The sequence below is a fragment of the Oryzias latipes genome, chromosome 17, assembly GCF_002234675.1.
Source record: "Oryzias latipes chromosome 17, ASM223467v1".
In the NCBI taxonomy this organism is placed as follows: domain Eukaryota; kingdom Metazoa; phylum Chordata; class Actinopteri; order Beloniformes; family Adrianichthyidae; genus Oryzias; species Oryzias latipes.
In genome coordinates this window covers 4,452,219-4,479,154 of record NC_019875.2, presented here as the reverse complement: position 1 = coordinate 4,479,154, position 26,936 = coordinate 4,452,219, and the positions used below count along the sequence as shown (strand labels likewise).

Genomic DNA, 26,936 nt, shown 5'->3' with positions numbered 1-26,936 from the left:
ACAGTACAGCTCTCTGCAGGTCCAGCAGCATCTTGCAGCTTCCATTCAGTAGTCTCACTGAAGAATGTATGCTGTCATGCGTAAGAGAGACCCTCCAGCACAACTTTGCTTACAATAATAATTATAATGTATTTAAAAGGGGACAGTGCAATTTAAAAAACGTGTTTAAAAAAAAGGTTTAAAAAGCCAGAATTAGCTAAAGGCTAATCTGTAGTCCCCTACCCATGATGTAAAAATGCGCACACACATTTACAAAAAAAATACAAAATGCATATGCAAACACCTACTTTACAAATAGGACAAAATACGACCTCAAAACATTTAAACACATCATTAAAACCGGCTTATCTTATTTTTTTTTTAACTTCTCCTGTCCAACAGCTGGGCAAACAGATGAGAGATGAAGGCCTCTTGTGTTGGACATATTTTACTTTAACAACAGGGGTTAGGAATCTTCAGACAAACCAGAGGTATGTCTGAATAAACCCCTTTTGTAATCCAAGCCAAACTTTATTAACTGTAATCGTATTTGAAGATTTTTTGTGTTGGACCAGACGGAAAAGGAAAGGAGGGAAGAAAAGAGAGAGAGATATTAGAGAGGGTAGAGAGGGGGGATAGAAGGGTGATTATAAGGGGGGGGGGTAAAACCATGAAGCAGCATAAAGCAACAAGTTGCTGGATGTTTATCAATACGGTGAGGTTCAGATGTAATACAAATCTAGAAGGGGCGGGGCCTGTCCTCACACACACTCAAATGTTAAAAACCGGTTTATCTTTTAGCGTTGTGTAGGTGTTGATAAGACACATCTGTGCAAAGCAAAGTGTCCCTTTACATCCAAAGACAAACCCACAGAATGTTTAAAGATTTTTCTTTGTTTTGTTCTGCATCTTCAGGCGCTGGATGTCTCTAATCCAAGGTAAAATATGTGTTTTGTTTTCTAATTTAACATCTGTTTATCAGTTCCTCCTGACTTGATTGATACACGATCACCTTTTTTTTTATACGTCCTTGTTGTAAACATTTGACACATTACCCTCCATAACTGTTTTTTTTTTTTTTTTTTTTTTGGTTATATCTGCAATCATACACAGACATACTCTGCAGCCAAATGCTTTTTCAAAGCAGGAGAGGGAAATCTGGAAAATCAGTTTCCAGCAATCAATCTTCAGCGTGAAAGTGCTCCTGGGTTTCCTCGTTCCTGGGTTAGTGTTGGACAGTGAAGGGTGTGAAGGAATGCTTCCCTGTACTGACTGGTTAAACAGGTAACTTCATTCTAAGCCCATTATGGGACTGGTTTCATTAGAAACAAAGAGCTGCTCTCATGAGTGCCCTGCTGACAACTAATCACTTAATCTAATTTGTTGCATCGCTGTTGTCTCCTTCCCATCTGTTTGTCTTTGTGGGTTTACAGATCTCCGATCAGATTTGTCTTTATCAACATTATGTTTTATTATTTTCACTTAGGGTTTTTTTCTGCATAGGAATTTTCTGCTCAAATCAGCTATTTGTCTCTCAAGTTTGAAAAAGTTAGTTCAAGAGAGGCAGGAAGTTGTACTTTCAAAATAAAATGTGAAACAACAAGCACATTGAACAACAGGTGTTATTGAAAAATACCAAAAAAATAATTACTTTTTACATTTAAGTGCCTGACTCGGATTTAGTCACAGTAGCATAAGCAGACATGTCAACATTACTGAACTCATGACAATGAGTTTCACATCCATTACTTACGTGTAATATTTTGAAATTAAGCTTTGGATTGAATCAAATCGACTTTATTTGTACAGCACCTTTCTTGCTGATATAACTCAAAACGTTTTACATAAAATATTTTCCAATTTTAAAAACCAAATCAAGACAAAGACCTTCACTCACACACAAATGTATGAATAAATAAATGATCATTCATGTTTTATTAGTAAGCCAAGTAAATGTGCTGTCATGTTATGATTCAGATCTTTTAATAACAGTTATTATAATAATATATATGTATATTTGCAGAGACGTGACACCAGGAATAAAATATTGAACATAGTGCTTTTCAAATAAATGAGGCAGAAAGTGAAAAAGTAAACACTAGTTTTGGGTTAAGGAATTTCAGCACTATAGTAACAAATCAGTTTCAGCTTTAATCAGAAAAAGCGAAAATAGAAACCAGCAGACAGTCACTGAAACCAGTAGCGACTGCTTTGCTTTTATTTTGGTAAGGCACAGGCGGAAGTGGTGAGTGCCGCTTGACAGCTGCTGCGGTGGCGGATCAGCGGCTGATGCTCTGTCCGTCCTAAAAGGCTCGTGGCGTTTTTAAATTTGGTTCTTTCTGGCTGGAGCCACACAGCCCGCGCGGGACTTGACGTGAAGCTGACGCGGCCCCGCAGCCACCTGCCATGAGCATCCCACGGCTGGAGGCAGGTCATAGGTGAAGATGCCTGATGGACCGCGCCAGAACGACCTGTGCGCCAGTTCAGGGCATCCCGAGCGCCGAATAACAAAGAGATGCTGAGATTTAGCGTCAAATGGGTGTCTGCGGTGGTGCTCGTCTTCTTGGTGGGGGCTGCCTTCATCTTCTGCGAGTACCTCATCTACTACCCAGCCATCCTGAAGTGCGCCTGGCCCAAGCTCAGCCATGCCCGGGGCGGGGAGGGCAGCGACGGGCGGCCAACGGACTCCACGGTCCACGCCATGGTGCTGTCCGACACCCACCTCCTCGGAGCTGTGGGGGGCCACTGGTTCGACAAGCTGAGGAGGTAATCCCTCTTCCATTTTTTCAGGCTCCCATCATCTCTCTGCCGCCCACCATTCTGCGCGCGCGGGGGAGGGGGGGGGGCGTCATCCAAAATAACAGCGCCTCGTGTCCACACGCAGGGAATGGCAGATGGAGAGGGCTTTCCAGACCGCGCTGTGGCTCCTCAGGCCCGAAATCGTCTTCATCCTCGGGGATATCTTCGACGAAGGCAAGTGGAGCTCGCAGAAGGTAAAGTGGAGCTCCCTGTTCTCCTGCTGCACCGGTCAGTCAGTGTGGGGGCGCTGGTGGGGGGCGTCAGGGTGAGGGGCGCAGGCCCCCAACTGTCACCAGCCGTGAAGTGTTTCTGCACATCCTCGTAGGCAAGCCTCAGTTTACAGAAACAAACCTTTAGGCGCCCATTAAAGGAGAGATGAGAAGCCTGCAGCTCTATTTATTTCCACGCAGAGGACAGCTCCTCTGTTCTGCTCTTTAGGCTTTTTAGGGAGTCAATCTGGAGGGAACTGCCTGAAACAAGCACAGGGCTGCGGCTGTTCTGGATGTAGGTGTGCTTTGGCTTGTTTGACTTTAAACTGGGAAACTGTCTAAAAATATGTGCAATTTTTAGATAAGAAACTCAAGAAAAACCCAATATAACTTTAGAGAAAAGGGCTGCACGGTTGCCTCACAGCAGGAAGGTCCCCGGTTCAAGTTCCGGCTGGGGGACCTGAACCAGAACACCAGTTTGTCTTTCTGTGTGGCGTTTGCATGTTCTCCCCGTGCATGCGTGGGTTTTCTCCGGGGTCCCCGGCTTCCTCCCACCATCCAAAAACATGCTCCATAGGTTCACTGGTTACTCTAAGTTGTCCATAGCTGTGAATGTGAGTGTGCATGGGTGTGTGATTGTGGATCCTGGCAACTTGTCCAGGATGTCCCCAGCCTTCGCCCACGAGGGGCTCCGGCAGCCCCGTGACCCTCAATGGACAAAAAAGGTTCACCAGATGGATAAATGAACTTTAATCTGGACATTGAGGCCCACACAGGAGAATTCTAGGAAAAGAATGAGAGCAAAACCATAAAAACAGAAAGGTTCTGAACCGGTTTCACGTCTCCTGGGCCAGCCGTCATCTGTTATCACTCAGCGTCCCTCTCTGCTGCTCGCTGCTTCAGCTGCGATTGTGCTGCTCTCTCTGCAGAACTGGGAGGACGACGTGCGTCGCTTCCACAGGATGTTCAGACACACCACTGACACCGAACTGGTCGTGCTGGTCGGGAATCACGACATCGGCTTCCACTATGAGTAAGAACAGGCTCATCCTCATTGTTTGGAGGGGTTATTTGTGCCTCCTGTTGGTCTGGTTGAGCAGCTTTTGCTTTTAGATACTTCAGAAACTGTAAACAATTGTTCAGAGGAAGAGGTGTTGTTATGGTCTGGGTCTGCTTTCCTATTATTTAGAATCTATGGAGGTTTTTTTTTTTTTATTTAAAGTATTTTTATTGAGTTTTAAATGCATAACAAACAAAACCCAATCCTAATGCATTACAAGGTTACGAAAGTGTGAAAGACAAAGTAATAAAACAAGTACTTATAATATTTGTAAAGCTGAAGTAGCCAAAGTTAGTAAAATATGAATAATAATAATAATTTTGCCAACACCCCCCTTCCTGCTGTCACTCCGCCACACCTGGACCTGCATTGTGTAGTATGACATGCAGCTTAACTGCTAAAAAAAAGCTTGTGTTAACAAAAAGCTGGACATGTTCTCCAGAAGGGACCTCACAAGTCTTCAAATGTGTCTGAAGACTTTTGAGTGAATACCTGATTTGCTCCAGTTTTAAGCAGGAAATCAGCCACTGTTAATGAGATGGAGCAGGACACCTTTCCATGTAAGCAGGACAGCCCGTCACGTGCCAGGAGTGAGCCAATGGCTGTAGACGGTAGCTTTTGGCAGTTCCTAAGACAGCTCTGTCCTCCACGACCCCAGCATGGATTTGGTTTCCATTTGGTGTTAGATACACGAGACAATGTGTCAAAAATTGCAGACGTAATTATGATTTTCAAAAGATTCTGTTCATCAGTTCAACAGCAGTTCATCTTCCGTTTATCTATTGTTCATTTTATGGTATTAGTGGGTTTCCTTTTCAGCACAGGGACACGTGGTCTTTGTTTTTCACCTGCATATTCATCTGTAAAACAGATTGAAAGTAGAACTATGTGCAAACGTTTGTCAATTTTGCACCTCTTTTGGGAGCTTTTGCTGCATAATTCAGAGTGTTTTGTGGATTGCTTGAGACAGTACTGATTGATTAAATGGCTCCTTGTCTGCATCACTGAGAACTCCAGGGCTATAACATGCTCTCTGTGAGGTTGCGGTGCTTAAACAGGCAGTTAGGCGGCTTTTTAGTGAAGCCTGTCAATACACAAAACACTTCATTAAACTGAATGCGGGATTTGTGGTTTGTCTGGTCGCGACGACCTGCTGCCAGCCAGCTTCAGCCTCTTTTATTTTGAAAGAGCTTAATGCCTGAACAAATTCAGAGTTTTGTGGCATTTTAGGATATTAGTCATATAATATCATTACTCTAAAACATAAGAAAGTCTTTGTATAAATCCTTATAGCTTTAGGCTAATTTACATATTTCTTTTTGAAAGTAAACAGTAATGATTAAAAGATCTTATTTTCAGTCCAATCAGAACAGGAAGTGGATGTTTGCACTCTGATGGCCCAATTTTGCTTTATAAGCTGAAACTTTTATTTTGAAATTTAAGTCCCTCTCGAATCGGGAGTGGAAGTTTATTAATTGGACCAAAGTTGAGAGTGATCCTCAAAGCACGACTAGAAAAAGTCAGAAACGTTCATGTTTAGGTTAAAAATGATTATAAACTGTGGAATTAGCAAAGGCGTGACATTTAATCTAATAACTTTAGATCAAAGACTGTCACTCATTCAACAAGCAAAGGATAAATGAGACAAAATAAATACACTAAACCCAGTAATAAATCAACCACTTTTGACAAACAGCTTATGAAACACTTCGAAAGAATTTGACATCTGAATGTTTTTTTGTTTCACCAAAATATGAACTTCAATTTCAGATTTTCAGTTTTGAAGCTTATATGTGTGAATGCCGGGTGCTCTAATGAACCCATACAACCACTGCATTACATTTAAAGATGACGTTATCTGCTAGAGCTTATAGCTTTACAAGGCCTATATCATGCAAAATCAACCTTTCAAAACTTTTAAGTGTGTTTTAATGTTAAATCTTCACAAAAATCGACCCCAAAGTGCTATTTTGATCCATTCATGCATTTCTGAGTATTCCTCTAAAAACTGCTCTCTGAGCACCAGCCCCTCCCAATCCAGAAAAATGGGCGGTTCCTCACATTGTGACTTCACAAAGTGAGCAACCGCCCTTTCCAGGAAGAGTCTGCACTGCCAACCCCGCCCGCACACTAACAGACACGCCCACTTTCTCAGTGGAGCTAGCAGTGATCGACTAAACGCTTTCCTTTTCTATGCACATCGGCTTCCCCTATGAGTAAGAACAGGTTCATCCTCATTTTTCTGGAGGGTTTTCTGTGTATCCTGTTGGTCTGGTTGAGCAGCTTTTGCATTTAGACGCTGCAGAAAATGTAAACAATTATTGTTTAACCCTTTTGCTGTCTTAGGCACTTTACCGTTGGGAGTTGGGTCATCTAGACCCACTAGACAAGGGGTCGGGAACCTATGGCTCGCGAGCCATATATGGCTCTTTTGATGGTCACATGTGGCTCGCAGACAAATCTTTAATTATACTTTTTTTTTTCATTAGACCAGCTCTTCTCGGGCGCGATGCGATGCCAGAGGCGCGCAGTAGTAGCGGTGCTTGGAGAGAGAAATCTGCGCCAGCACTAGTATAAGTTTACAATTGTCTATTATTTTACAGAGTTTGTACCACCCGGAAACCTATGAATTGCCGTGCCTAAAACTGCGAGCTCCCGTCTCTGAGAAAGAGCGCGCAGTAGCGGGGACGGGATGTGTGAGGGAGAAAGCAGAGGGTGGGGCTGAGGTGTTGTGTGGACAGGCAGCAGGTGAATCGCGCAGGGATTGTAAAAACGTAAAACCCGCTGCCCGTCACTCACTGCAGTGTGTGAGTGTGTGTTTGGCTCCCCGTCTGCATGTGAGCAGTCTTTCTCACATCTACAGAACATTCAGACCTACGATCACGTTTAAAGTCTCAACGCCTGCATGAAGCAGAAACTCACCATGTATCAACCAGACTAGACCATCAGCAAAACTACCACGAGAAATACTCATCATTTATTAGCAACAGCATAACAATGTTATTAAAAAAGGATCCACAGACTTATTGTACTTTAAAAATGTTGAAATTACATCAAATACACACATTCATTTGTATGTTTAGTTTTAAACATATTGTCGCGGTCTGAGTTGGATGACTGTCGGGCCGTGTTAAAGATTCTGGAGTTCAATGAACGCATCAAGCAGAGATCTGATTGGCCCTCAGTTCCGTCGCTCAGCCTGTTGTTAGGTAGTTTGGACCAATGGGGTTCAGCTATGGGCCGAATAAGGGAAATGGGAGGGCTGCAGCGGCAGTGAGCGAATATAAAGTTGGGAGAAGCGCTCTTGTCTCAGTGGGAGAGATTCAGGAGTTGCTGAATTAATTGTACGGCGTTTGTTGCGGCCTGCAGTAACCAGAATAAAGAACTTTAAAAGAGGTTAAGTCTCCGTGCCTCAGTGTGGGAAAGGGACAGTACAATATTGTATGGCTCTTTCGAAATTACATTTTAAAAATATGTGGCGTTTATGGCTCTCTCGGCCAAAAAGGTTCCCGACCCCTGGACTAGACAGTGCTCTGAACCTTTTTTCTTCAATGATTTGTGATCTTCACTGGTGTCCATGGATTACATGAAATCCCTCCACCTTTGTCATGGTAGGGAGAACATGTCAAAGTAAGGGGGGAGGTCATCTAAGATAGAACAAGGGTTAAATAAATCATTTTGTAAAACAAATTAACCAATAAGTGATGGATAGTGGAACTTTTGGAAAAGATTGTAAATAATTTGACTATAGCACAGTTTGTGCTCCTCAGGACTGTAATTCACTGGACAAGCTGATGGTTGGAGTACAGATCAACCTCTAAGGACATCAAAGTTAACCTTTATGCTATCTTATGGGGTCAAAATGACCCCACCCTTCTGTTTCAGATCATTTCTGACAGATGACCACAGAGGAAACCATAAATGATAAGAAAGCTGGGCTGGAAGTTTCTGCTTTGCACATTGACAAACATTCTTGGAGACTGGTATTTAGACAGAGTAGACAAAAGCAGATTTTCTATAGCAACATCAGCTCCATGTTCACAAACAAAACGAAAACAAACCAAGAAAAAGAATGTCTCTGATGTGAAACACGGTAGAGGTGTTGTTATGGTCTGGGTCTGCTTTCCTGCTTCTGGAACACAATATTTAGAATCTATGCAGGGTTTTTTGATTTAAAGCATTTTATTGAGTTTTACATGGATATCAAACAAAACAAAAACAAAATAATGCATTGCAAGGTTCCGAAAGTCTGAAAGACAAAGTACTAAAACAAGTACTTATAATATTTGTAAAGCTGAAGTAGACAAAGTTAGTAAACTTCATGAAGCTAGTGGTGATCGGCTAAACGCTTTACCTTTCCTGTGCACGTTCAGCACATCAATTTTTGCCAAATTTGAATGTTGTTGGTTTTCATGGCGAAACGCAGACATGCTGCTGAGGCCGACTCTAGGATGACGTCAGAGATGCCTCAGAGATAGAATCGTCTTACTTCCGGGTAGGACAATGAGCTGCGAAAATAACTAATAACTATTTTATAGAAAATGTGTTCTTTAGTGCAGGGTTTTTCAACCAGTGTGCTGTGGCATACCAGGTCAGTGTTTTTCAACCTTTTTTGAGCCACGGCACACTTGAACCTTGACAAAAATCCCGCGGCACACAAGCATCCAAGAAAAAAAAAGGAGAAACTCATAGTCTGTATTGATCTACAGCCCCTCCACAATCTCACATGCATTTTTGTGATAATTGTGGCAGAAAAAGCTGGAAGTTGCAGCTGTTTTTTCTAAAAGATGTTATTAAAGTTAAGTTAGAAGATTTAAAAACAGTTTGATGTGTGTTCGTTGTTGTTTCAAGACGTTTAACAAGGACGATTCATTGTAGCGCAGAGACGCTGTCACTTTAACCCAATGCATCATGGGAGATTTAGTGCAATCAGCTGCCGAACGCAAACAGACTAGTGTCTCTGAGCTTCATTGTTTTGATCATTTGTTCACGTTCTGATACCGGATCCCGCAGAAAGCTACACAGCTAAAGACGAGCTTTAGCTGGTATTTTTGTTGGAACTGAGAGACTTCACGAGCAGAATCAGAACAAGGAAGTGAAGACTTTAACCACTTCTGATTGGTCAGATTGATAACATGTGATTAAGCCTCCAAAAATGATTGGTGGAGACAGTTAAAGGGGCGGGACTTTTCCTAAAACAGTTATAGCTGCAGCTAATTCGTGGGTACCGTCATTCTTATCAAAATGTCGTTAATAGAATCAAATAAACACAAAGAAAAAGTATTTTACGATCTTTCATATTACTAACTACTCAGTGTTTTATCAGGGCCTGTTTGGGATGAACAAAGAGCTGATTTCCTGGAGATGGTAAATGATTTTAGATCAGTGAATGGGTAATTTCCCACGGCACACCTGACCATCTCACCGCGGCACACTGGTTGAAAAACACTGCTTTAGTGTGCCAAAGGTAATATGATATCATTTATCTTGCTATCGTGCTATCTTGTGGGGTCAAAATGACCCCACCCTTACATTGACGTGTTCTCCCTACCATGACAAAGGTGGATAAAGGTGGAAAGATTTCATGTAATCCATGGACACCAGTGAAGACCACAAACCATTGAAGAAAAAAGGTTCAGAGCACTGTCTAGTGGGTCTAGATGACCCCACTCCCAACTTTAAAGTGCCTAGGATAGCACAAGGGTTAATGATGATTATGACATTTTTAGATCGGAAACCTTTGTTGTTTTCTTGGACATAGGGGAATCTAGCTGTAGCAGCTCAGAGAGATCGGGCGGAGCCAGACCATTTAAAGATTTAAAAACAAATGAAAGAATTTTAAGTGTAGAGAAAGAAGCCAGAACTGGTGATATACTGTATGCTCTCTGTGCCACGTTCCAGTTAACAAACGTGCAGCAGCGTTCTGCACCAGCTGGAGACGAGACAAGGACGAGTGAAAGTAAAGAGAGTTACAGTAATCTAGCCGAGTTGTAACAAAGGCGTGGATTACTGTCTCAAAGTGCTTTCATGATAAAAACGATTTGTCTTTATCCAGCTGCCTTAACTGAAAGAAGCTGGATCTCACCACTGAACTGATCTGCTTGTCCAAATTAAAACCAGTGTCCATCTTCACTCCTAAGTTTGTGACAGTAGATTTAGCTATAGGGTGTGACTCACTGTTGACACTGAGACCAAAGACAATCACCTCTGTCTTTTCCTTATTGAAGTGGAGAAAGTTAAGAGCCATCCAGGCTCTTAATTCCTCGAAGCACTCAATTAAAGGGCAGATGGAGTAGGCATCCTTCTTAGGTAATGGCACATAGATCTGGGTATCATCCTCATAGCAATGAAAAGCACAGTTGTGCTTTCTAAGAATGGAACCCAGGGGGAGTAAGTAAAGGGAGAATAGCAAAGGCCCAAGGACTGAACCCTGCGGGACCCCGTACCGTACAGTACAGGAGCAATGGAAGACTGAACATTAGTTCAATTTACACAGAACGTTCTATCTTCCAAATACGACCTGTACCACTGCAGAGCAGTGCCACGGATGCCTACCAGTTGCTGTAATTGGGAGATCAAAATGTAGTGATGTAGTGTGTCGAAGGCCGCCGTAAGATCCAGTAGCACCAGAACCACATAGTCCCCAGCATCTGTAGCTAAAAGGATGTGGTTACACACCCTGAGCAGAGCTGACTCTGTGCTGTGTAGAAATTTAAAGCCAGACCAGAAAACCTCCAGGTTGCCAGTTTTATCTAGAAAATCCTTCTGGAACAGGGAGCTTATTTTCTACGTCACAAATATTATCTTTTTCTAACAGCATTTTCATCAGCATCTGATTCACAACAATTTGAATAAAGAAAAAAATGCAGCTTTAATCTTAATTGTCTTTATAATGTCCTCCATCATGAGAAAAAAATGCCACAAGAACACGTCAAAAACCCCAAAATCTCAGTTTTCATCAGTGGGTCTTTAATGGAAGGCCAGACAAAGCAGGAGACCTCCACACAGAAGACTGTGTGTGAGGGAAAGTGCTTCTCTAAGAGGGAAACACACAACATGTAATCCCTAAAAATAGATTCTGGTCCCACATTCCACAACTGCTCCTCTAAAAACATGAATCCACTGTCAGGATTTTCTAACTCGTTCTCACAAATGATAATCAAAACCCTGCTTGAGAATCCACAACATAAATAGACATTTCCTTCAAAACACCACATTTGATCAGCTGCATATGAAATGGAAAGCAGAAATAAACCTGCTTTTTTATGGAATAGGTTCCACCATATTTCATTGATTCATTCATCCATCTTCTAAACCCATTTTATCCCTTTCGGGGTCAGGGGGCTGCTGGAGCCTATCCCAGCCACTTGCGGAAAAGGCAGGGGACATCTTGGACAGGTCGCCACAATCACACCTAGAGACAATTTAGAGTAACCAATAGGGTTGGGCGATGTCCCTTAAATTGGCCGTTGACGATGTTTGCTGTCAACCATCGGATGGACGATGACATCGTCGGGGGGGGGGGGGGGGGGGTATTTTTACATTTTTCGTTCTTATATAACTGCTATTCGATTTTTTGCTTTTTTCATTTTATTTCCCAACTGATGACTAATCCGCGATGATCCAGTATAAACTGAGGGAAGTGACTTTAACAAAAAAAATAACTAACAAAATAGAAAAGAAGTAGTCCGCTAGTAGAACCGGGTCTAAAAGTGTGTGTCTGTGCACAGCTCGGATCGTCAGCACACACAGCGGTTTGAGCTTCAAAGCAGAAATGTCGCTCAGTCCCTAGAAAACATTCAAACAATCACGTGGATTTGTGTTTCCAGTCGTGTCCCGACTAAATAAAGGCTGATGTTATTCTTACATGTTTACGTGCAGCCAGCAAGCAGCACCACCCAAAGCTAATGTTGTTAGCCCGTGTTAGCATACTGCTAATCCTGGCTCCGTTCAGAAAAAGCACTGACCACAAGGATTAAAATTCAAATGATGAGCGAACAGGTGTTTCATAATAACCGTAACATTATTAAAGGCACGTTTAGAAGACCGTCTCGTATATTACCGAGCTGACATGTCAATGTATAAAGCCGCTCGGCGCTGTTTAACATTGTTTTGTATTGAATTGTTACATACAATAAAGTTTGAAAAAAAAAGCCGCTCGGCGGAGTTTATATCCTTCCGTTTTTCAAACCCTACTGCGCATGTGCGAATGATTTATTCCGACGGAAAGTGTGACCTTAGTGAACGTTTTTATAATCTAAAAACATTTTTCTGGGCCCATGTACACGGTTGGATTCTAATCCGACCATTGATCCCATCAAGATATTTTGTACATGTAACCGCGGCTTATGGTGTCGACGCGCAACGTGGCGGGGGCGTGGCATCACGATGGTGGTCTCTCCATCGGGATGTCAGTCACCCATCACGATGGACCATCGTCCATCGGCACAACCCTAGTAACCAATGAACCTATGATAAAGCATGTTTTTAGACAGAGGAAGGAACCCACACATGCAGGGGAGAACATGCAAACTCCACACAGAAAGGACCTCCATTGGTGTTCACCCAGCTGAGGACTTGAACCAGGGACCTTCTTGCTGTGAGACAAGAGTGCTAACCACTGCTCCACCGTGCAGCAGCAAAGCTTCAACATGAACTTCTCTCCTTCAGGGAGAGTTAGATCTAACATGTCACAGCTTTGTGCTGTTTAATTGAATCTTCATAGAAAATATCACAGTGAGAAGCATCATCATCATCATTATCATCATCTTCATCAGGGCTTAGCAGGGGGCACAGTCACAGCTTGATCTTCTTTGGATAACGCAGTGGTAACAAGGCAACAAACCGCGTTCTTCAACATGGACGGAACCAGCATCCACAGCAGATCAAAGCTGCAGGAAATGACATCACAGTAGAAACAATCAGAGCCTTGGACTTCCTGAATGGATTTTCTGCAGAACAAATTCTGTCTTCCCACCGGCGCCGGCGGTCCACCATACTTCTCTCCAGGTTCAGCAGGAACCCTGGAGTGGGTCCAGCTTCTCCTTGTGGAAAACGTCTCCTTCCCTGTTTGTAGGCTGTTCCATTGAAACAGCCCATATTTAAGCGTCAGGGCTGGAACGAGTCATCGGTTCGATTCCGATCACAATTTGTGGTTGACAATTCGATTCACTTTTGATTTTGGATCCAATTCACTGACCTAAACAGGATCCAGGACATCTTTTGCCAAAATACCAACCATTGTGAGTGAATTTGTAAGTAATACCTTTGCTCTGTGCTGTGATGTGATTACTCCTGGGTTATTTTGAAGTGGATGGTGGGAGTCATACCTGGGATGCTGGTCAGTATCCTGCCTTTCTTCATAGAAACCCTGCAGTTTGGTCCTCAGAATGACCTGATGTTTCTCATGTGGCGAGTGAATTCTTCCACTCCCTGAGTTTAGATTTGAACCCCTGTGTCTGAGCCGATGTGTGGGTGCAGTTCCAGGGAGGGATGTTTTCCTCTCCGTCCATATATGTCATGTGACAACATGACCTGGATGACTGAGAATCTTCACAGAATCGACGTGTCCCTCATTTTTCCGTCTGATGCCTGTTGCTATGTGGGATCGTGCTGATGGCGGTAACCCCTGCATGCCAGGATTAGACCCGTGCAGCAGGAAATGAGCTGGCACGGCTCTGATGTAACCCTGCAGGACAGACAGACAGACAGACAGACAGATAGACAGACCGCGCCGCAGCCTTTCACGCAGCGTGACAGACGTGTTGTGTCTCCCCCGCAGGATGGACTGGTTTAAGCTGCAGCGCTTTGAAAAGGTCTTCAACGCCTCCTCCACCCGAATCGTCACCAAGAAGGGAGTCAAGTGAGTGACAACGGGCAGTTCTGTCCACTTTTTCAAGATAAAGCAGCTGCACAGCCTTGATTCTGAGCTTGCACAATTTAGAGTAATTAATTGTAAAAAGATCAATTCAATGGAAACTGCTGTCTTTTGTTTGATCTTTTTGAAGGATCTTCTGCTAAACTAAAAAAGCAACAACATCCTGAACTTTAAATATTGAATTAATTGATGATGATTGAACCTGACAGCAAGTGATTCATTTTTTAAATGCAAAACTCTCACTTCTGTGCTTTGTTGAAGTCTTCTGAGGTGAAATGTGTCACGAAACATCTGATTAACTCAGGTGGAGCTCCCTGGGACTGACTTTCAGGAAGATGCTAGTAAACAAGGCAGTTTTAAATCATCTGTCCAGCTCCAACATTCAACAACAGAAACTGTCGTGGAGTCCAAGTGGCGTCAGATCCAGTGTTGGGGTCCACATCAGAGATGCTGCCGTTGCTAACCAAACACATTCAGTAAAAGGACCAATTACACCATTACAGTCTGTAAACGAGAAAAATAAAAATATTAGAAGTGTAATGGTTCGGGTTTCTTGTTCTCCTTCCATAATAGCAACATTAGAAAAAGGACAGCGTGAGCCGATGGACACATTTCTTTCTTAAATAACAGTCGCAGCAGAGAGGTTTTGCACATAAATTCTGCCAGACTCCGAGGCTAAGGGGGTTAATGCTTCTTAGCTTTTAGCTTCATGTCAGCAGTCTTTGGTCCTCTGGATCTCCTGGTTGCCAAAGTCAGGTGGTGTTTGGACTTACTGTAACATCAATGCTTCCCAGAGATCCTCGAGAAATAAAAATAAATTCAGATATTTCTCTTGGTCGTCGACAAACATCAGGAGCAGACTAAATCTGAATTTGTGTTTGGTGGACAGAAAAGTGAGACGTACAAAGACAAACAGCCTCCATGCTGGCTGTGTAAATAAGCAGCTGTGTGCGAGTTGTGTTTTTGTGCACAACCAGAATGGTGCTCAGTGAAGGAGGAAGAGGAGCTCCAACTGTGTGTCACATCCTCTTCTCCCCGCAGCTTTCTGCTGGTGAACAGCGTCGCTCTGCATGGCGACGGATGCCCCATCTGCCAGTCGGTGGAGAAAGAGCTGATCAAACTCTCCAGAGAACTCAACTGTTCTCTTCAGGTGAGAGGAAACTTCTGTCAGAACTACAGAGAAACAAAGGTGGGGACGGAGGGAGAGCAGGTTCTCTTCTCTTCTCTTCGTTATCATGCAGTTTTTGGCTAATCTGCAGAAAACAGCCACCGCTTAGATAAATAGATTCAACGTGTTGGCTCAGGATGCAAGTCGGCTCAGAAGCTCTTTACTTTTCTGCAGAACTCGCAGACCGGCAGTGAAAAGACGGAGAGTTGTGACGGCGCCCATCCTTATCCACCCACAGCCCCCGTCATGCTACAGGTAATGTGGACGGATGTCATCTCAGCTGCTTTTAGAGTTCTGGGCTTTTTCTGAACTCAGTCAATATGGAATATTTAGAAAAAATCTACAAAAATGTGTCCAAAAGCAAAAAGGAGGCTTCCCTGTAGATCCTCTGTTGATCATTTTGTGTGAAATTGATCTTAAATTTTGAGTCTCTCTAGGATTTTCCTTACCAAAAGAATGAAAATAGTTCACTATTTCAGGATTTGTGCAGTCGTATTGATAAGTCAGACTGGCGTAATATTTCCTAAAGATATTTAAAAGACATCATGTTGAAGAACATTCTTTATAATTGTGTATGAATTTAAATGTTATGCATTTTTGCCTGAAAAATATAAACACCCATTTAACTGAAAAATGCACTTTAAGGATCGGGTTTTTCTAAGAGGTATGTGCATTTAAATAATTGTTTTATTAGCTTAGCTGAAATTTTAAGTCTCCTTGACGATTAAAGAAAATCCTTCCAGGATTGTGTTGTCCCCACTTTTTAACAAACTGGTGCCCGTCCTGTGGGGGCTCCAGACCCCCACACACCTGAAACAGACTAAGAAATCCCTTCATCTTCAGTTTGTTTGTTTTTTCCTTCAGTATCTATGATGAGCTGCTGTTTTTTTTTTGTTTGGATGAAGCCGGATCAGCTGACTCTCTGCTGCTTCCTCCATCCAGCACTATCCTCTGTACAGAGAAAGTGATGCTGGCTGCAGGGGAGAAGATGCTGCGCTGCCCGAAGAGAGACACCTGCTGTTCAGAGAGAAGTACGACGTGCTGTCCAAGGACGCCTCACAGCGGGTGGGTGGGTGGGTGGTTGGGTGGGTGGGTGCTCCGCACAATCATTCACATTTTCTCATAACCTTACATTTTTGTTGAGCACTTCAGAAAAACTTAAGGTGTCTTATCAGCGTGCTGTTACACGACCCTGTATGGCGAAAGCAGGGATTTAAGTTCAAAACGCTCTTCTCCCCTCAGCTGCTGCAGTGGTTTAAGCCCCGCCTCATTCTGAGCGGACACACCCACAGCGGCTGTGAGGTTCTCCATGACAACAAGTATCCAGAAATCAGCGTGCCGTCCTTCAGCTGGAGGAACAGAAACAACCCCAGCTTCATCCTGGTGAGTGAAAAAACCTGCAGGGGGCGTGCGAAGCCGGAAGACATGCAGCTGCAGGTTTCCGTGACGATTCTGCTGATGTGAAACAAACAAGTTTCCTTAACAAATGCACGCTCCTTTGAAAATGTCTGACCTGTCATGAGGTCTTCTTTTACACTTTAACATTGGGTTAGGAGCACATTTATTCAATATTTTAGAAACGTATCAGAAATTTATAGAAAATATCCAAGAGTGGATAATCAGGCACCATATGATAACCTGATTTATAACACAAACCCAGAAGATAAAGCACAAAGAAAAGAAAATATAAGGGATCAAAGTTATTTTAAACCTGTTGTGGATTAGAGAAAAATCCTTCCTTTCCCAGAATGCTTTGCCATAATCAAAGCTGTAAAACAGTGTACTGAGGGTTTTATTCCTATTTGTGGGTTAGTTTTTTATCCTCCAGATGTGACGGTTAAGCTTTAAACTGAACATCAATGTTAGAAAAAGTATATAAGATGAGGTCTTTGATGCAGTTCCTTTAACTTAAATGTTTTTAATCAACTAAAAAAGTATACATTACAACAATTTAAAATCAGTCATGAGGAAAAGCATTCATTATTTATCATTTATAAGAATAACAATGACAATAATAAAGGAAAAACATCTTAGTATAAAAAAGTAGTAACTACTTGTGGGGTTTCCTAATACACTGAAGATACTGTATGTGTACTTAACCTTTGAGGTAAAATAGAGTACCATTAGTTGTCAACATCTGCAGACAGAGCCGTGCTCAGTGACCATTTAACGGTTTAACCCCCCCCCCCAATCCAAGCCTCTAATGCTGAGTGTCAAGCAGGGAGACATTGTGTCTCATTTTAGAGTCTTCGGTTCGACGTGACCTGGATTTGAACTCACGATCTTCTAGTCTTAGGGTGGACATTCCGCCACAGAGCCACTAAGTTGGTGTTTAATATACGTAAGTCAATCATATACCACTTGTAAGCTTGGCAATTTCCCCTGCTAGCTCGTACTGGGGGTTCGCTGGTGTCCCTCAGGTGTCGTTTAGTGTGTTTTAGGCTCGACTGTCACACTCCTGAAATGAGTTCGACGCAGACTCTCAGCGCCCTCTCTCTGCTTTGGTTCATGCATCAGCAGGCTGCCGCTGAAAACCTGCAGAAACCAAGGCTATGCTCGGCACCAAACAGCTGTCACGGTTAACAAGCAGATCACGTGATGGTGTGAGACCCATCAAAGAGAATCGTTTTTGAGTGATGGTGCATCAAAATCCACAGTTCATTAAACTTAACCCTTGTGCTATCTTAGATGACCCCACCCTTACATTGACGTGTTCTCCCTACCATGACAAAGGTGGATAAAGGTGGAAAGATTTCATGTAATCCATGGACACCAGTGAAGATCACAAATCATTGAAGAAAAAAGGTTCAGAGCACTGTCTAGTGGGTCTAGATGACCCAACTCCCAATGGTAAAGTGTCTAGGATAGCACAAGGGTTAAGCTATCATCTCTACCAGATGATTTGACTGCTATTTCCTTTTTAAAATTAATAATGCATTTTCAGTGGAGTCAATTGTTTTTTCTGTGTTTTGTTTTGTTTTTCTTGTTTGGTCTTTGAATGTATTCCCTTTTTTCTGAATGAGATGGATTTTAAAGCACGAGACCAATGACATTTGTTAGGACTCCCTCTAGTGGCTCATGCAGAAACTACAACCTCACCATCTTTTCTCTGGACAGGCGTCAGTGTCACCAAGGAGCTACACCCTTTCCAAGTGCTTCCTGCCCCAGGAGAGCACGGTAATCAGCGTCTACAGCTCTGCGGGGGCCTTCCTGCTGCTCCTCTTTCTGGCCCACTGTCTGGTCATGAAGGGTCTCTGCAGCCTCTGCCTGCTGGGGAAGCACAAGTCTATGTGAAGCACATTACCCACAATGCACAGCAGCCGGTGGCCCTTTGAGTGAGGATTTCTTCACATCCAACGTCACTTGTCCCTCGATCGTGCCAAAAAGTTCTTCCCTTGTCAATGCACCTTTCCTTCTGTTTCTGCATCCCGATAATGTGTGTGGGGGTTCTATTCCTGTGTAAATCATGGTAGAGGCAAAGCACACCCTGTAATCTGAACCATGCCTGCACAAATCACTGCACTGTGAAGGATAAGAGTATGTACTTTAATGAGGTGTTTTTATTGTATTGATATGCTGCTGATGTGCCAATGAGCCAAACGGATAACACGAAGAAACTCCAGTAGATCATTTCTGAGATTTATGAAGTGATGCCGCGGAAGCTTTTTAAACTAAATACTGATTCTATAGCACACTGGGTTTGAAATGATGGGAGCACAGATGTAAATACTACCTGACCGAAGCAGGTAAGCTTCAGGTTTGTTGGTGCCTCGTGTTTCTTCCTCTGATGTTTCCCGTGAGCCACAAGCACACATCCACCACCGACCTCTCATCTCAGACCTTTGCTGTTTTGATGATGCATATCAGAAAAAATATTTATCTTTTTGTGCCAAATATGTGTGAGGGTTTTTGACAAAATGTTGAAATGTTTCTGACAAAGTGTACATAATAAACCTTTTCTGGTGGATAGATCTACAACCACTTTCAGTTGTGTGTGTGAAAGGAACCAACTTATACAGAATTTAATTACATTCAAAACTATGAATTAACACAACCTCGTCAAGAGAACACCAGACTGTGCAAAGCAGTAATCAAATCAAAAGGAGGCTACTATGAAGAACCTACAATATGACATATTTTCAGTTGTTTCACACTTTTTTGTTATGTATATACTGTAATTCCACATGTTAATTCATAGTTTTGATGCCTTCAGTGTGAATCTACAATTTTCATAGTCATGAAAATAAAGAAAACTCTTTGGATGAGAAGGTGTGTCCAAACATTTGGTCTGTACTGTATGTATATTACCAAAAGTATTGGCTCACCTGCCTTGACTCACATATGAACCATAGTCCCATTCCAAACCCATAGAGTTCAATATGATGTCGGCCCCCCTTTTGCAGATATCACAGCTTTAATTATTCTGTCCACAATGTTAAGAAGTGTTTCTAGGAACTTTGGACCATTCTTCCAAAAGGTCATTGGTGAGGTCACACACTGATGTTGGTGGAGAAGGCCTGAATCTCAGTTTCAGGTCAGTTTTGGAATTGTCCAAAATGTTTTGGTATCCTGAAGCATTCAGAGTTCCTTTAATAAGGGGCCAAGCCCTGAAAAACAAGCCCACACCATAATACCTCCACCAAATTTCACACTTGGCACAATGCAGTCAGAAATGTACCGTTGTCCTGGCAACCTCCAAATCCAGACTTGTCCATCAGATTACCAGATGGAAAGAAGGCGTCTCCACTGCTCTAGAGTCCAGTGGCGGCGTGCTTTCCACCACTGCATCAATGCTTTGGTGACGTGTGGCTCTGATGCAGCTGCTCGGTCATGGAAACCCATTCCATGAAGCTCTCTGCGTGCTAGGCTTGGGATCTGAAGGTCACATGACGTTTGGGGCTCTGTAGCAACTGACTGAGCAGAAAGTTGGCGACCTCTTTGCTCTTTAGCATCCTCTGACCCCTCTCCATCAGTTTACGTGGTCTACCACTTGGAGGCTGAGTTGCTGTTGTTCCCAAACTCTTCCATTTAGTTCTGATAGAGCTGACAGTTGACTGTTGCACAGATGGCGTCCTATGACAGTTCCAGGCTGGAATTCACTGAGCTCCTGAGAGCGGAACATTCTGTCACAAAAGTTTGTAAAAACTGTGATTTTATACACCTGTAGGTGATGAAGACACCTGATTCTGTTCATTTGGATGGGTGAGTCAATACTTTTGGTGATTAGGTGTATTGTTTTCTTAATGCATGTAACACGGTTATTTAAAGTAAAGCACTTTTACAATAATTATATTTAAATCTATCTTTTTAGATTCTATTTTAAAGAAATTATATTATTTATACGTATGTAAATATATACCTACCTTTTGCTGTGACTCATTTTATTTTATTAGGTGGTTGTCCTCCTGCAGAATCATTTCACCAAGAGAGTTGCAGAGCTACAGGTGCAGTTACACCTCATTGGACAGACTTTTTCTTTTGTTTTTAAAAAGCATCTCAAGATTTTTGACTCCAGTTTGATCAGAGACTGTCCATATCTGAATACAGAAAAGAAACTCGCCCACTTCACTCCTCTCTGCTGCCTGAAGGCAGAAAAGATACAGAACTACAAATAAATCAGTTATTAGGTTTTCATTTTTCAATCTATTTAAATAATTTAATTGCAACATGTTCTGCTGTGTGAAAGATGAATTTCTGCTCGTTGAACAGACAGAGTTTATCTATCTAAACTACCACATCAGTTTAAACGTGTAGCAACTAGTTGTGTGCGTCCGGTTCCGCTTAAAGTCGAGTGGTAGCAGTTTTCTGCATGGGGAACACGTGCGCTCTCTCTGGACCAGGAGACGCCTGAAGACGGCATGACTAAAGTTTTTATTGATGGTTGTGAATGAAAGCATCTGACAGGTGTATTAACCCTTGTGCTATCCTAGGCACTTTAACGTTGGGGGTTGGGTCATCTAGACCCACTAGACAGGGCTCTGAACCTTTTTTCTTCAATGATTTGTGATCTTCACTGGTGTCCATGGATTACATGAAATCTTTCCACCTTTATCCACCTTTGTCATGGTAGGGAGAACACGTCAATATAAGGGTGGGGTCATCTAAGATGGCACAAGGGGTAAACAGCTGGTCCCTCCACACCTGCGTAAAGGAGAAGTCTCCCTCCTGGGCGCTCCAGGAATAGAGTAAAAACAGACCACAGCCACACACACAAAAAATAAAAGTATTATTTAACCCTTTCCCTGCTGGAAAGCATCTCCAGCCTGGATCTGAAGCAAAAACACTTGAGCCGAGCGGCAACAAACTGGAACAAAAGTGGACACCAGGATAGAAATAAAGCAAAAAATCCTCTAATGTGCCTCTTTATTTAAAGAAAATAAAGACGTTATTTAATCATCTTTCCCAGGCCAAACAAGGTGTTTGCACCTCCAGTCAGTTCACTCTCTTTCAGGGATAGACGTGTACGGTAGCAGAAGAAAAGGCTGATGCTGTTTGTACAAGGAGAAGAGCTCGTCTTGTTGGGTGCTGCTCACACATTCATAGTGCCTGTGCCATCAGGTATGGCTCCAAAGGACCACAGAATTACTAATATTGCACGCTCTCATTTATTCATCTCCATTCTAAACATGCTTTCCTATGTGTGTATGTATACATATTTACCGTATACATACATAGGTATGTACACCTAGGCACACACATAATTAAACATGTATAATTGTACATATATATTTATATAGACCTATAAATTTACATGTACATACATTTATAAAATTTGACACGCACTCTCCCTCACATACGCGCACGCACACAAAATGCGTCAGTGAGTCTATGTTTTATGTACACATGCGCACAGGCACGCACAGCAGTACACATCTCAGACACACATCATATTGGAAAACAAAATAAAAGAGAAACAAAACTGAAAGAAAGAAAGAAAAGTTGGTTCCTATTAAAACAACACCAGGTTGCAATTTGGACACTTTCAATGGATTTCCAATGTTTAAAGCTGTGAAATTCAAAAATATATATATATATATTTATATATATCATAAAAGGAGAAAACAAAACCAAAAAGGCATGGCGCTGCAACATCTGGTCTTCACTGCAGGTAAGTGGTTAATTTGCATAATGTATACAGGTTTTTAGGACTTTTTTTCCCCTATTTTTTTATTTTTTACTTAACATTTCTTTTTTTATAAACCAGAAAAAAAACTAAACTCTACAGAGAAAGTCCTCTACCTGCAGTCTTTTGCTGCTGATAGAGTTTGACATCAAGCTGTACAGCGCAGTCGAAAACATACTTACATCTGAGCTCATTTACAGGTACAGCCATAATCAAGGCACAAAGATCTACAAGTAGATTTGTTTTTCTTTCAATTAAGTTGTACAAAATAATATTACATTTTACAGTCTGTACAGGATAATTCAGCCTTGCACAGTGTACAAGTGAACAAAAACAGAAACCCAACAAAAGACAATACATTTCTCTCTCCAGGCCCGTCCCCCCCTCTCCTCTCCTCTCCTCTCCTCTCCCCATCTGGATCTTTAAGCTGAAGGATGGTCTGTGTGGAAAAAGGTTGCAGGTTGGAGTCCATGGAGGCAGCAGGGCTAAGGTGCAGAGAGCTCAGTCCCTTTTCCTTCATTTAGGTCTGTCTTCATGTCAGAGTGGCGTCCTGGCCCCTCCCGGTTATAATCTCCCGCTTCACACGCCTCTCGGCTGCTCGGTCCGCCCCACAGCTCAGCAAGCTAACGTTGTTACAGGGTAATAAATATCGCGATGCTACATTGTGTCTATGCGTCCTCTGGAAAAAAAACAAAAAAAAACAGCAAAAACCTAAAATGTAGAAGAAAAAAAGTTTTTAAGGAACCTGATGCAAAGTGCATTTTTCAAATCTTCATCCGTTCGGTTTGTCTCCGGCCGCTCCTCTTCAGCGCAGAGAAAACAGCAGGGAGGACGGGAGGGGGGACCGGGCCAAAAAAAAAACCGAGGGAGGGGGGGTTGAGCACACAGGCGATGCTCACATGGCGTTCCTCTGCTGGGCATCCCACACAGCCGCAGTCACCCTCACGGCCTCTACCGAGGTCCGGTTTCCGAGTCTACGCTGACCGGTCCAGGTCCAACCGCAAAAAGGAAAGCACACAGAGAGCCAAAAACCAGAACCAAAATGAGGAGGTATCCCAAGGCTTAGTGGAATGACAAAAATCAAGGCATTCAAAAGGAAAGTTTCAAAGAAAAAGGAACAGCACACAACTTTGCTCCCCAACCTTCCGTCTATGTCGGAGAAATGGGGACAAATCCGAAAAAAAAGTACAAAAAGCAAAAAATTTAAAAAGAAGAGGATTTGACACACTTCAGTAGTACTTCATAGTCATTGACGGGGAGGGAGGGGGTCTTTTCAGAGATGTGGGGTGAGAAGTCAGGGCCGAGGAAGAGGAGAAAAGGTTTGTCAAGGGTGCAGAACGGTGGAGAAGAAGCACAGGAGCTGACAGAGACCGACTCCCATCCATCACAAGAGTTCGTACTGCCGCAGGTGCATTCTCTGGATGATGTCCCGGCAGTCGTTGAACACCCGCCGGATGTTCTCCGTGTCCACAGCGCAGGTGAAGTGGGGGTAGCAGTAGTGCCTGCCGTCATTGCTCGCAGTGCTGATGCGCTGAGAGAGACACATCACAGAACCGTCAGAACACACACACACACAGTGATCAGGCCCGGGCCGCTCCGCTTCACTACACCGTCACCACAAAAGCTCATGCAGCAGCACAGAAGCGTGGCCCCTTCCTGTGACGGATTGCAGGTCCCAGTCGGAAAATCCCACTCGGTTTGAACTCAGCCGAGTGTCAAGAAAACATACTGAAATACTGGACAAATCCAAAAGATCCAGACGGAAACCTAAAGAATACGCACAGATCCTTCAACCCACAAAAACAAGGCTTTTCACCAACTCCTGACACTGTCATGAACCTGACACTCCCGCCAGCCGCCGCGTGAGGGAGGAGCAACAGTCAAAAGCTTTTAGCCTCATCGTATATCTGTATACCTCATATCCACTCAATGCATGGAGGACACAGATGATAGTATTTATTTTGAAGAGCTCTACAAAAACACCGGTAATGACGTTGCTTTAGAATTACTGAAGAAGACTCCCTACAAGGTCGTCTTCTTTAAAGATCTGGCCGGGCTTTATGCAAAAGTGGTCATATGAATGAAATCTGTACAGGACAATGATTGACACCAGTCTACGGCCAATAAGGACGTAGAACACAGTTCGCGAAACAGCGAAAACCCGGATAAGTGAACGGTGATATAGCGAGGGAACCCTGTGCAGCTGAACACGGCAAGCAGACGCAGAAATCCCACATTTACAATGAGCCCATTCTCCAATGCAGATGATTTGCTGCTATCCGTGTAGCTTCCATCACTAACAAATGCAGGAGGATTTGGCTCAAAGCATTTGAGGCGGTTGCAGCAACGATCCACACCGCTATCCTAAAAAGCCAAAGACGCTGAGCAACGCCTCGCCGATGAGAGCAGAGCAGGGAAAGCTGGCTGCTATGGAAACAAAAATGGAGACTCCAAGAGACACGAAGCTCACAAAAAATGCTCAATATTCTCAAAAGCACTAAAGAGCACTAAAAATAAAGCAACAATACAGATAATAATGCTTTTGGAGTTTGTTTGTCGCCATGGCAACAGTGTAAACAACAGCATAAGTCCGTTCACAGAGGAGGCTCCAGAAAAGTCCATTTTTGTCACACACACACACACAAAAAATGGAATCTCCGCGGGTTACATCTACCACACACAGCGGGTAGGAACAACTCCTGCTCATGTGCTCATCTTCACCGGGATGCTAGCACTAACAGTGAAGGTTCATCAGGTTCAACGCCACAAACCAGACATCTCTGCAGGTGAGCAGGGTTGGCGTTTAACGGGGCAGGGCACTCATTAACACCGCTGACGATCGGGGTGGGTGTACTCACAAGGAACTCGTCTCTAATGAAGAACTTGGCTCTTGTGACTCGGGGATCTTCACCAGGTTCAGGAGTTGCTACAGGAAAGAAAATAACAGCAACAAAAAAGTTGTGAGTAAGACAAAAAAGGGGGTAATGTAAGATGTTTGTTGGGCCACAAACCTTCATTTGGTATGGTGTAGCGAGAGTATTCAGGAAAGTAGTCTTCAATTTTGGATTTTCCAGCTAATACTTTCTCAGCAAGCATGTCCTGCTTGTTCAGGAACAAAATCACTGATATAGTGCGTAACCATCTGAAAGATAAAAACACAAAACTTGAACTTTTTATCCATGGGGCCTTTGAAGATAAACAAATCCATCTGACAACTTTTTTAATTTACTAAATTGATAAGTTCACCTGAATTAGTAGGAATCTACACAAACATTTTATAATTAACAAAAAATAGTGGTTACAGAAGCATTTTAGGGTTGTTGTTTTTTCTGCATTTCTGAAAGCAGAAAAACCGTCACATCCATTTTCAACCAACAGCGCTCTAATCCACTCCCGTCCACCAAACAGGATGGAAAGACGAGTTGCCGAGGCAACAAAAGAGGCAGCAGAGAACACAAACATTTCCATCCCAGGACAGATAAATGTCTGAAATGTTGGACATAAACTTTTACTAGAAGGTCTGGGATTGTTCTTGGTGAAATGAGAATGTTGTTGGCCTGCAGACAAATCGACTTCTCTAACTGACCTGTTGTTCCAAATACTGCGAAAAAGGTCCAGGGCTTCCCGTAGCCGGTTGGTGTTGTTGTCTTCCCTTATTACCATGTTGTAGCTGCTGCTGGCCACCACGAAGATGATAGCAGTGACATCTGGAAGCAAAAGCACAGAGTTGATTTCGCCACTTGGCTTTGGAGGCTGGCGGCGTGGGAGGCGTGTCACGAGCGGTGCAGTTCCTCGGCCTTACCGTTAAAGCACTGGATCCATTTTCTCCTTTCATCTCTCTGGCCACCAACATCAAACATGCTGTGGACGAGACAAAACAGCAGGTCAGATCCTCCTCACTGCTGCCCTCTGCTGGACTATCGCTGAAGGTTTGGGAGTGTTTGTTCTGCACTGGCCAGCCTTAAAATATTTATCATCAACAGCAGTGGCCCCCAACTTTTTTAATGTCACACGATATTTTCATGGACCGGCCAGTACGAGGAGGACGCAGGAGTCCAGTCCCCCCCCCTTCCAGTTTCACTCCACATTTGAAGGTAAAACACATCTTCCTCCTCTGTAAAAGATCTGCAGCTGCTTTGTTCACTAGAGTTTGCATTACTATTATGGTCTGTGGGAACAACTGTCAGAATAAATCCATATGGAGTAAAGACTCCTGGTTTCTCCTTCTGTTTCCTTGCAGACTCTTTTCAGGAGAAAGAAACTTTCTAAATATTTTTAAAAAATTTTTTTTTACTTTGCTCGTTTGGGGTCGCAGCCGCTTTAAAGCCCCACTCCGATCATCTTCAGATCTATTTTTGCAGCGTTCTCTGTGGTCTTTTAATTATGATTATGCTGTTTCTAACCTACATTAAAAAACCTGTTTCTTTTATTTAAGGACATAGTTTCTGCAGAGCAGCGGCATTCATTAGAAATCCACCTCTGACTTTGGGGGAAGGGACCGTTGGCACAGAGTAAGCCAGCACTGATTTCCCATCATCTCTTCGCTTACTGTCCCTCAAACCCCAACCTAACATTTCCGATGCAACAGAATTGGCGAGCAATATCAGAGCTATCCAGCCGTACAGTTTAGATCCAGATTCCAGGTCAGAACAGGAAAACAAAGACGTTCATGGATCCGTTTGTCTGCAGGTGGATGATCAGAATGGAGCAGAACAGGGAGA

At 43.1% G+C, this 26,936-nt stretch overlaps 2 protein-coding genes across 3 annotated transcripts in view; one reads left to right on the top strand and one right to left on the bottom strand.

The window, feature by feature from the left end:
* Positions 1-1,984: 1,984 nt before the first annotated feature.
* On the top strand, positions 1,985-19,073 carry mppe1 (metallophosphoesterase 1). The gene is made up of 9 exons (XM_011486078.3): positions 1,985-2,745; positions 2,864-2,972; positions 3,917-4,020; positions 13,829-13,909; positions 14,966-15,074; positions 15,267-15,347; positions 16,035-16,157; positions 16,335-16,475; positions 18,210-19,073. The coding sequence occupies exons 1-9, from the start codon at positions 2,495-2,497 to the stop codon at positions 18,384-18,386; spliced, it is 1,176 nt and encodes a 391-aa protein (XP_011484380.1). The 5' UTR covers positions 1,985-2,494; the 3' UTR covers positions 18,387-19,073.
* Positions 19,074-21,426: 2,353 nt separating this feature from the next.
* Positions 21,427-26,936, bottom strand: part of gnal (G protein subunit alpha L) — a 48,092-nt gene continuing 42,582 nt past the window's right edge. For both annotated transcript variants that reach the window (XM_023964944.1, XM_023964945.1), the window contains exons 8-12: positions 26,018-26,076; positions 25,802-25,922; positions 25,227-25,357; positions 25,074-25,141; positions 21,427-23,746 (exon numbers count right to left, since the gene is read on the bottom strand). In XM_023964944.1, the coding sequence (XP_023820712.1) occupies positions 23,600-23,746; positions 25,074-25,141; positions 25,227-25,357; positions 25,802-25,922; positions 26,018-26,076 (526 nt within the window). In that variant the 3' untranslated portion in view covers positions 21,427-23,599. The remainder of the gene's footprint in view (positions 23,747-25,073; positions 25,142-25,226; positions 25,358-25,801; positions 25,923-26,017; positions 26,077-26,936) is intronic.

Excerpts from the sequence above, each read along its gene's own strand:
- mppe1 (XM_011486078.3), top strand. The coding sequence starts at position 2,495 with ATGCTGAGATTTAGCGTCAAATGGGTGTCTGCGGTGGTGCTCGTCTTC. Across the intron at positions 2,746-2,863 it reads TGGTTCGACAAGCTGAGGAG|GGAATGGCAGATGGAGAGGG; the intron begins GTAATCCCTCTT and ends GTCCACACGCAG. Across the intron at positions 13,910-14,965 it reads GTCACCAAGAAGGGAGTCAA|CTTTCTGCTGGTGAACAGCG; the intron begins GTGAGTGACAAC and ends TTCTCCCCGCAG.